This window comes from Myotis davidii, unplaced genomic scaffold (genome assembly GCF_000327345.1).
Source record: "Myotis davidii unplaced genomic scaffold, ASM32734v1 scaffold88, whole genome shotgun sequence".
Lineage (NCBI taxonomy): Eukaryota > Metazoa > Chordata > Mammalia > Chiroptera > Vespertilionidae > Myotis > Myotis davidii.
The window spans coordinates 1312368-1322567 of NW_006300377.1; the positions used below are offsets into that span (position 1 = coordinate 1312368).

A 10200-nucleotide genomic window follows, 5' to 3' on the forward strand; every position below is an offset into this window, starting at 1 on the left:
TAATGGAGGCGGGGCGGGGAACGCCCACGGGGAAAAGGAAAAGGAAGCAGTAGCTTAATTTAGCCGGGAGGGCTTTGAAGAGGAAATAAAACACGACGGGATAGCCGCGCAGCCGTTGTAGTTTCGGAGACCGGAGGCGTGTGGGCCCCAAGCTTGCGGTGCTTCTCCGGAGCCCAGGCTTCTGCTCAGGCTCGTAGGTGAAGAGGGAAGACGGGTGGGTCCCTCTGTCGTCCCGAGGGTCCCCTCTTCTGGATCTGCCGAGTCTGGACCAGGACCAGCAGTGGGCCTTCATTCGTGGGTAGAGCTGTGCCCCCTTTGTTTCCCAGGTACTGTCATGTGAACGTACCCGAGGGGCTCCTGAGAGACCTGTTACCAGGACCAGTGACCCTGGTGATGGAACGCTCGGAGGAGCTCAATAAGGACCTGAACCCCTTCACTCCCGTGAGTCGGATTTTCTCTCGTGTCTCCCTGGCATTCGGCTTTCACACGACCCAGGCTGGACCCAGAACCCACTCCTTCCATCCTTTCTCATGGTCCCCTTTCTCCTTGCTTCATAGCTTGTAGGCATACGGATTCCTGACCATGACTTCATGCAGGACTTGGCCCAGATGTTTGGGGGGCCACTTGCTCTCACCAGTGCCAACCTCAGCTCCCAGCCCAGTTCTCTGAATGTGGAGGTGAGAGTTACCTAGTTGTCGTCCCATCCCCAAATGTCATCGGGCCTAACACAGTTTTCTCTGAACCAGAGGGGTTGGTGGTTTACTGGAATTGCCTGACAGGAGAGTTTAATGATGGGAAGTCTGCCCAGTTGGCAGGGGTTGAGTTGGGGGAAATCCAAGTTAAAGAATCTTGGAAAGGTTTTATTACAAAGCTTGAGGAGGGGTGATGGGTGTTTCCTTTCTATCCTCCTATATAATAAAAGGCCAATATGCAAATTGTCCCCTGGGGAGTTTGACCAACCAGAAATTTGACTGCTCGCTATGACATGCACTGACCACCAGGGGCCGGTGCAGAACAAGGAAGGCCCTAGGGACCCTACCCATGCACGAATTTCGTGTACTGGGCCTCTAGTTTTTTTAATAAGAAACATAGTAAGTATAATTGTTTTCCCCCTTGTTGTAGGGGTAGCAGTTATTGGGGAATAAGGCAGTAAGTCTTTACAACAGTGCTACAAAGGAAGTTAAGGCTCCAAAATGTTAAATCACTTGGCCTAGGGACTCCTGACCACCTTCTCTTACCTCTGCCATGAGCCAGGTCAAAGGACCATCCTAATCCTGTGTTAGCTGCATAGCTTGGAACAAATGAGGACACAGAGAAATTCAACTTACCACTGTTTTCTTCTTACTGGACTTAAATGCAGAGCATAGCAAAGGGATGTGGTTTTCCATGCCCAGACCTAGAGAGTGGGTTCAGGAGCCTGGGAAAGTGAGAGCTCAGCATCCCTTCTTATTCCCAGACTGCAGGCTTTTACTTGGTCCTGGTCGCCATACTCAAGGCATTGGGGAAGGGGGTGGCGGGAGGTATTCCTGCCTGCTCAGCAAACAGTTGACCTATCCAACTGGTATTCCCCCATTCCCAATTCCCAGGCCCATCTTCATAAGGGGTGAGGGCAGGGATGAGGGGCGGGTGGGCGATGCTGTAGCTAAGAAGGGAGTACCCTTCCCGTAGCCCAAGGATTGAGTGTTGGTGGCATGCACTTACAGAGTCCACCCTGTTTCCTCTCCGTACCGTGATCCACAGTTCCCCTGAGCTCCAGGATTGGAGTGCTAGAGCTGGAGGGACCCTTAGGGAGCATCTGTCCAGCTCCCTAATTTTACAGCCATAGATAAAGTAACTTGAATGCGGTCATACCGAGATTTGGAGAAAAGTCCAGGGTAGAGCCCATCCCTTTGGGCTTCCACTCTTTGAGCTCTACATAGATGTTACTTGGGGTGCTGATGTTGGGGAGAGGACCTCAAACCTCATAGGATGTAGTGTCCTTAGCATAGCTGACATTAATTAATTGAGGTTCCTTCCCCTCTTATAGGAATGTGCTTCCTGGTTTGGGATTGTGTAGCCCAGGGGTCCTCAAACTACGGCCTGCGGGCCACCTGCAAATACAAATATTGTATTTGTTCCCGTTTTGTTTTTTTACTTCAAAATAAGATATGTGCAGTGTGCATAGGAATTTGTTCATAGTTTTTTTTTTAAACTATAGTCCGGCCCTCCAACGGTCTGAGGGACAGTGAATTGGCCCCCTGTTTAAAAAGTTTGAGGACCCCTGGTGTAGCCTTTGTCTTGTGAACCCTGCCTGCATTGTGACGACATTGCATGGGGTTAGGGTCCATGCTCTTCCTCTCCCTCTTCTTAGGAGTTCCAGGACCTCTGGCCTCAGCTGTCCTTGGTAATCGATGGGGGACCAATTGGGGATGGCAAGAGCCCCAAGTGTCGCCTCGGCTCAACTGTGGTTGACTTGTCTGTGCCTGGAAAATTTCGCATCATTCGTGCAGGCTGGTGAGTCTGTCTCCTATGCTGTGGGGATAGAATTTGAGGGAGGTTGGGAATGCAAAAATGGCCTTGACAAAACAGAGGTTGTCACACTCTCTTGCCCTGACAACCTTTATTTTGGAGAAGTGGTGGGTGGAGTGAGACTAAGTTTGCTGGTGGTTGCTGTTTCATTTAGGATTCGAAAGGATTCTTCAAGGGTTTGATGAACAGAGTGCAGTAAGACCAGAGAGTTAGAGCTCCCTGATCACTGGACTCTGGTGGGCTTTGAGAAGTCAGATTCTTAACTGTCCTCATTTCCTCCTCAGTGCCCTGGAAAACACTACGGATGTCCTCCAGAGGAAGTACGGGCTGCTCCCTCACAGGGATCCTGCTGAGACTTGAGAGGCAGAAGGGCCCAGGGACTAATGCTGGACACTACGTTTCTTGTCTACCAGTGGATGGCCAGGCCTCACTTGAGAGGCCACTGGGGCCACAGCGTCACTAGTCTGACTTTGAAGGCAGCTTATCTTTAAGAGCACTGTAACCAGGCCCCAGAAGAAGCTGGTTTAGCTTCACACCTGGGGAAGGGGGCTATATTTATTGTCTATAATTTCATGTCAGCCAAAAGCTGAATAGAGACTTTAAGAACATTCCTAGGATGCTCTTATTCTGATAAGCTTCTTCTCTCCCTCTTTTTTTTAAAATTCTTGATATATAACTTAAATAACATTTGGAATCTAGTGAGAGTTGGTGGCATTTAACCCTACCAGACCGCTGTACCGATTTTTCGGTAATTTCCACACAAAGGTGGAATATTGTCTCCAAGTTCCATCTTATTCTAACCACTTGTTTGCATGTAACTAACATTTTTCTGTATCATGTTGGTTTTTTCTCTTTAATGCTCAGGAGCCCAGGTATAGGGGGCAGTTAGGTTCAGGGCTGGTGGTGCGGCGGGCTGCATTGCCTGGCAGAGGGTCATCGCTTTCTACTAATGGTGGGAAGCCAGCTCAGTTGGCAGGGAGTGGGATGGGGGATCCAAATTAAAGAGTATAGGAAAGTAAATCTCTCTTCAGACAGTGCCTTTTTTCTTATTCATAAAATACATTATAATGACACCATTATTTAAACCTAGTGTCCACTCAGCAGCCTTTATCTGCATTCATATGTATACCATGTATTAAACATAGTTATTGTTGGGCATTTGAACATTTTCTTTCATAGGAAATAATGCCTCTATTAGACGTCTTTGAAAATGGTTTGTTTTTCTTTGAATTATTTTCTTAGGGTAGGATTACTGGGCCAAAGTATATGAACATTTTTATGGCTCTTGATACAGATTAGCCTTTGAGAACTGAATCCGGTTGCCATCAGTGATGTGAGAATTACTACCCTCATCCCCTCGAGCACTGCCATACTTTTGGTATTTTTCAAATTGTATATTTGTGAAATGAGGCCTCAGTGTTAGCCCTTCTGTAAATTACAGGTCACCCCATCCAGCCCTTTTCACCTGTCCCTGCTTGCCTTGGTTTCCCCAACTAAGTCACAAGCACATGACCAGGCCTACCCCGTCCATCAGTGGGGTTTAGTATCAGTTACCTCACTGCAACTGGGAGTCCTTGTGGTACCCAGTAGGGCCCACTACCTCCCCTCTGCCTTGCATCCCAGTTCCCAGAATTGGGATTCACTCTTGAGCCCATAAACTTCTCAATATAGTGGTTTGCAATGTACATATTTTCAAGTAGATCCTAATAATTTGCCAAAAAGGTGTCCCAGGGCCTGCTTTGAGTGTCTTTGCAGTTAGCACATTAGTTTATTTGTAAAGAACCAATGCTTTGTTAAATATTCCCTCTAGCAATCGTGCTGATTTCTTAAGCAAACTCCCTCTTCACTGTGCTAACACTAGTCATCCCTCATGTCAATCTCCAAATCTGACTACAGGGCCAGAATTTGTGAAGTCTTGAAGAGAGCAAGAGGAATGCTTATTGAGAAGACCACATTGTTTAATAATACAAATCACAGTAGCACTGAAAATGGCTCTAGTGAATGGGCCTCATTCCATTTAGGCAGCTAAAGGGAGGGGGAAGTCCTAGTCCTCTCCCTGAAGCTAAATGTTCATCTGGGAAAATGGAGGATTGAGCACAGAGGTATTTTCTTAGGGAAAACAGAACGCCCAGCAGTGGGTAAAACTGCAAAAGTAAAACCTATAGCTGTGCTTCTGCACTAGCTACAAGGCCATCCCAAAGGAGGGAAGCTGGGTCCGGTAAGGAAGATGAACCGTTTCTGGTCTTGCTCCTGGCACATAGTAAAGTGGTGTTAGTCTGTGTTGAATTAACGTGTGAGTGCTCAGGATTATTTCCTGAAAATTGGGTTCAGGAATCTATTGGAAATAGCTTAAACCTAGAATTTCCCTTTTAGAAAGTCTCAAGTATGGTTCCCTAACCTGGACAAGATGGTCAATGTGGGAAGGAGGCCTGAAGAGAGGGCAGGGTGGCAGAAGGGAGCAGGGTGCATGCTAGCCCAGAACCCCGACACCCTTCCTAGAGCAGTGGCTTGGCGACTCCACACCACAGTAACCTGCCGAGTTCAGAGCCAGAGGGATTATCTGTCTCACCGAGGATGTGAAGCTTCCCTGGGCTACATCCAGTCACCTGCTGGCCTCTACAGTTCCCTCGGCAGCACTGCCGGTTCCTGTGGCTGCAGAGCAGCCCAGCACCACGTGCCTGAGGAACAGGCTCTGTTCCTCCATGGGCCCAGGCCTGATGGCCCACCCAGAGGCACCAGCTGCTGATAAGGAGCCGGTGAGTGCCTACACCGTCGGCTGAGCCCCACATGGAGACAGTATTCCAGTGAGGCGGGGACATCAGCACCTCAGCCCTGTTTGCAGGCCCCTCACATCAGCCACTGCTCCTTCTCTTTGACGAAGTGCTCCGCCCAGCGGCGAGTCAGCTCCAGGTACAGGCTGGGCTGATGAGGCAGGTAGTCCAAGTACAGACGAGTTGGTGTCTTCTTGGGAACGGCCTTCTCAATCTGGGTGCCCTCGTGCCACTCATTGAAAGAGGTGATGGAGACGATCTCGGGCCTCACTGTCAGGGCTGCCTGCAGGGCTGTCTCATAGTATTTGCCATTGACCCTGTTCCGCGTGTTGTGGTTATTCCAGGGCCGGATGCTAGTGTCAATGTACCCAGGCCCCACACTGGGAATGAACATGAGGTTGTTGGCATCACAAAAGTTCTTCACAGCTTTCCAGTTCTGATGGGAAGAGCCAAAGGAGAAACCATTGGAGGCAAAGTAGGTGTACATGCCATCGAATCCGGCGGCCAGGATGTCATGGGTGTGGCCCTCCTCCACCAGCAGCGCTATGAAGACCCCATCATAGGGGGTGTTGCGGATGGAGTGCAGCCCATTTGGTGTCAGGAGATGGGCCCAGGCCTCAGGGGTTGTCAGGTATGAGTCGTAGATATAAAAGAGTGGGAGGCTCTTTCCCATGCTGTTCTTATAGCGGTAAAACGCACCATGGGAGCCATACCTGAGGAGCAGAGGAAGCAGCACCTGAGTGGCAGCCTAGGGTGGCAGAAGCCAGCACCGCTGTGTCACCAGCCATGGATGAGAGCTTTCCGGATGTCCAAGCACAATTTTGGATCCAGCCAGTCTCCATAATTGAATTGTCATGCCTTTAAGCAAGAACTAGCTCCCTCCCTCCTCTCCCCAGCCTTGTCATTCCTTTAGTCAAGCCTCACCTCCCTGCCCCAAGCCAAGCCACATCACCTTTCATCTGGACTGCAGGCTCCCAATTCTACCTCCTTATAATCAGTTCTCTTTTTAAAGTCTAAATCAGATCTGATTGCTCCAAAACCTGCCAGGCCCTACCTACTTGATCTGGCCCTGCCACTTCCGTTCCTGCTATTCTCCCATCTACCTCTACACTCTGGCAACACTGGCCTTTCTAGTAGTAAACTTGTCCCAAACTATGACCTTTGGATCTGACAGCCCTCTGCCTGGAATTTCTGCCTGTCCTGGATCTTCACAGAGCTGCCTCTTCATTTAGGTGTCAGCCCACATGTCATCTCCTCAGAGAGCTCACTTGACCACCCATTCTAAAATATTTTTTGGACACACTCTAGCAAACACAACACCCTGCTTTATCCTTTATTATTACTCTTCCATAGTATGAATCACTATTTGATTTTTGCATGTGTAACTACTCTCTGTTCCACTGCACCCACTACATACACTAGAATGTAAACTTTGCTAGTCCTACCTACTACTGTACAATGGACTTAGGACAATGCCTAGACAACTCAAGGCACTCAATAAATGTTTTTGAATGAATGAATGACGTGCAAGCACTGTACAAGCCATTTTCACATATATTAACTCATGTAACTCTCACAACACTCACATTAAGAGGCTTGCCATGTGGCTCAGTGGTTGAGCATCAACCTATGAACCAAGAAGTCATGGTTCGATAGCCAGTCAGGGCACATGCCCAGGTTGCGGGCTCAATCCCCAGTGTGGGGCATACAGGAGGCAGCCAATTGATGATTCTCTCTCATTGATGTTTCTATCTCTCCCTCTCCCTTCCTCTCTGAAATTAATACTTATTTTTTTTAAAAAAAAGAGGCTTGCCTTTGTTACAGATTGGAAGCTGCAGAATCAAAATTCAAACCTAGGTTGCTGGTTCTAAAGCCCAATACTCTTACTATAAAATAACTGCTGGGGAACACAGGCATTCTGCCCATGTGTCTCTTGACCTGCCCCTCCAAACCTATCCTTACTCCTATTTTGATCCCCACCAAAGTCCATGCCCCAGAGCAGCCTTACGTGTCAATGATGTACTTGATGTTGTCATGCAGTGTGATGTCATCCCGGCCCTTGTAAGGTTGGATGTGGAAGGCCACCTGCCACAGATAGGAGATACTGGTCACGTGATTATCTGTCCAGGGGTCACAACCTATAAGGCTGATGCTCCAACGATGGACTAGAGGAGAGGCTGAGTTCAGGAGAGGACCCGGCAATGGTGGGCACTATAGACATAAAACAGCCACTGCTCTCAGGGCCAAGAAAGAGGGTCAAGAAGTTTCCCACCTCCCACATCTGGGCATCACTTTTTTGGGGGAGGGGGAGAGTCATTCTGTTGGGCTGTGGCAGGGTGGCTAATAGGTTTCAGCTTATCTGCCAGTTCAAGTGATTGGCATTTGCTACCTAAAACTGTGGGAAGAATCATACTGAAGCTATGTCAATGGGAAAATGTGCTATGACCTATTATGCATGTTAGTGATGGGCTCAGGAATGGGAGTGAGGCTCTTCTTCATCATTGTTCTGCCACAGGAGAGGAGAATGACTTATTTAATTGGTACATTTGGGGAAAATAACCGGATATGCTAAGCTCAGCTCCCTCATTCCTCTTGAAAGCAAGCCTACCTGCTGAGAACAGGTGTGCTCTGCCCCCTGAGGCCCAGCACTGCCTCCCGGAAGGAAGCTGAGGCTGGAATTGTTGGTGGGCCCATTTGGTTCTTGCCTGCCCTCTCCAGCGTCAGGGTCTCCAATTTAAACTCTATTATTTTGATATTTAGTCTCTCATTTCTCCTATATTTAGTTTTCCCAACTTTTTTTCAGAACTGAAAACTTGAGTGACAATAGGCAGTATTTATTCGAACCCCACCCCCAACACTACACTTGCTACTTATTTGCCATAGAACTTGGGTGGAGGCACTATCCCTATGGGCAGAAGAGGGAAAACCTCCAGAAGGGGCCAGAGGGCACTTGATCTCTTCTTGAAGACTCACCTGGATGTTGTACTGATGGGCGGTGTCCAGAATGGCGGGCACCAGGTCATCAGAGGGTTCCCCATTATCATCAGCCATGCCAGGTGGATACCAGGACAGGACCAGGACGCCTGAAGCACAACACAAGCTACTTCAGAGACACACAGCATCCCCACGCCAGAGATTTGTTTCCTTGCAGACCACCTCCAACTGCAAAATGGTTTCTGAATGAAACCTTAAGCAGTGGTTCTCAACCTTCGTAATGCCGCGACCCTTTAACCCTTTTCGGTCCAATGTGGAGGCTGACTCGACAGACCTGGCACTAGGAGCAGGTCCAACGTCGAGGCTGAGACACCGCAAACCGGTCCAACATTCAATCCCGTCAATTAATTTGGACCAGACCGTTTGAATTCCAAAAATAAAATTGGACCGCAAAGGGTTAATACAGTTCCTCATGTTGTGGTGACCCCCAATGTCATTGTTACAAATTGAACATAATTAAAGCATAGTGATTAATCACAAAACAACATGTCATTATATATGTGTTTTCCGATGGTCTTAGGCGACCCCCAAAGGGGTCGCGACCCACAGGTTGAGAACCGCTGCCTTAGAGCAAGGCTCCTGCCAGGTTCACTTCCTGCCCATCAGATTCCAGAGCCTGGGTCCTGGAGCTGTCCTCACCCACGGTGCTGAAGCGCAGCGTTCGGGGCGAGCTGAACATCTGGCCTGGCAGGAGCCTGAGAAAAGCCTGGGTAGGGTCCCGGCTTTTGCTGATATTAGCAAGTAGAACAAAGGGAAATGGGTGGACAATGCCACACCCACCCGGAAGGCACAGTCCTATCCCAGGAAGAGAGGGGCACCTCTTGGGTCCTGAAGGGAGAAGAGCCCTGAACAGAGAGGTCATCTGATTCTTCTGGTGGGAAATAGCATTTGTGTAGCCTGTCTGCCATTCTAGACTGTAAAATCCGAGGGACACGCGTTGTGTTATACATCTGTGAACACCTCCCCCAGTGTCTCTGGCATTCAGTGTTTTCTCTTACTCACTGTTTCCAGATAAGTTGAAATGGACTGTAAAATCCAGCGGAATTCAATGACAAAATCTGACAGGTGAGCCTCCCACCCAGCCTGCCTCCAGGAGGCTCCCGGGACCTCCTCTCAAGGAGAGTACTTTAAGGGAAGCTCCCGGACTCCGTGCTGCAGAGCAGGGTCCATCATGCACCTGGACAAACTGTCCTTCCCGCAGCCAGCAGGCACAGGGAGGGCTGCTGCTCTCCTCTGTTGCTGGTTTGAAGGCAGCGGCCACGCCAGGCGCTACTCTGAATGCAAGACTCCTCCGGATTATCCGTTTTCGATACCCAGGCTTCACTTACCCAAACCTAGAAATCCAACAGACATGAAGGTTGTACCTGGCACAGCTCTGGCCCAACCGCCTTCCAGAGGCTCTCCCAGCAGATCTGCCCTAAGAAAGGGCCCTGAATAGCTGGGGGTCAGAAGGCAGAGGTGGGTGCGTGTGAATGATAGGAAGTGCAGCGGTGCCTCGGAAGGGGTACGAAGCCAGGCTGAAGGGTGAGTGGGGCCAAAGGCCGGGTGACGGGACCACGTGGAGCCGCGGTGGAGGAAGAGGGTGAGGCTGGGAGTCAGGGACGCGTGGGGAGGGGGTGGGGAGGGCTCACCGATGGCGGCTTCCTTAAGCTGGGTCATGTGCTCCCGCAGCACGTCGGGGTCCCGGGAGCTGTAGGGCCCCAGCTCCGGGTAGAAGCTGGAGCCCAAGTCGTCAGGGGGACTATGGCGGCCGCGGGGGTAGCTGGCCGAGATCTTGGGGTCCCAGTGCGGCACCATGACGTGGTCCCAGTGAATGTAGTGGCCCTCGCGCCGCGGGCTCCCGTACCACGAGTAGTAGAAGGCGTGCAGGTCCGAGTAGACCCGCAGACTCTGCCCGGGGACCGGCTCGGCCTCTGCGGGGGCCGGT

At 50.1% G+C, this 10200-nt stretch overlaps 2 protein-coding genes across 3 annotated transcripts; one reads left to right on the plus strand and one right to left on the minus strand.

Moving 5' to 3' along the window:
• Positions 1–78: 78 nt before the first annotated feature.
• Positions 79–3125, plus strand: YRDC (yrdC N(6)-threonylcarbamoyltransferase domain containing; the record flags this gene model as incomplete). The annotated part of the gene is made up of 5 exons (XM_015572771.1): positions 79–197; positions 327–441; positions 558–677; positions 2351–2493; positions 2793–3125. Coding segments are annotated over 5 exons (573 nt in total), but the record flags the coding sequence as incomplete, so codon positions are not given.
• Positions 3126–4179: 1054 nt separating this feature from the next.
• Positions 4180–9835, minus strand: MANEAL (mannosidase endo-alpha like). Of its 2 annotated transcripts, XM_015572870.1 has the most exons (4): positions 9638–9835; positions 8253–8362; positions 7288–7364; positions 4180–5992 (listed from the first exon to the last, which is right to left on the minus strand). In XM_015572870.1, exons 2-4 carry the CDS (start codon positions 8328–8330, stop codon positions 5356–5358), a joined length of 792 nt encoding a protein of 263 aa, XP_015428356.1. In that variant the 5' UTR covers positions 8331–8362; positions 9638–9835; the 3' UTR covers positions 4180–5355. The 2 variants fall into 2 exon arrangements, with proteins under 2 accessions (XP_015428356.1, XP_015428357.1); XM_015572871.1 differs by lacking the exons at positions 7288–7364; positions 9638–9835 and having other exon boundaries at positions 8253–8323.
• Positions 9836–10200: the final 365 nt, after the last annotated feature.

Excerpts from the sequence above, each read along its gene's own strand:
- MANEAL (XM_015572870.1), bottom strand. The coding sequence starts at position 8,330 with ATGGCTGATGATAATGGGGAACCCTCTGATGACCTGGTGCCCGCCATT. Across the intron at positions 7,365-8,252 it reads CCCATCAGTACAACATCCAG|GTGGCCTTCCACATCCAACC; the intron begins GTGAGTCTTCAA and ends TATCTGTGGCAG. Across the intron at positions 5,993-7,287 it reads ATCAAGTACATCATTGACAC|GTATGGCTCCCATGGTGCGT; the intron begins GTAAGGCTGCTC and ends TCTGCTCCTCAG.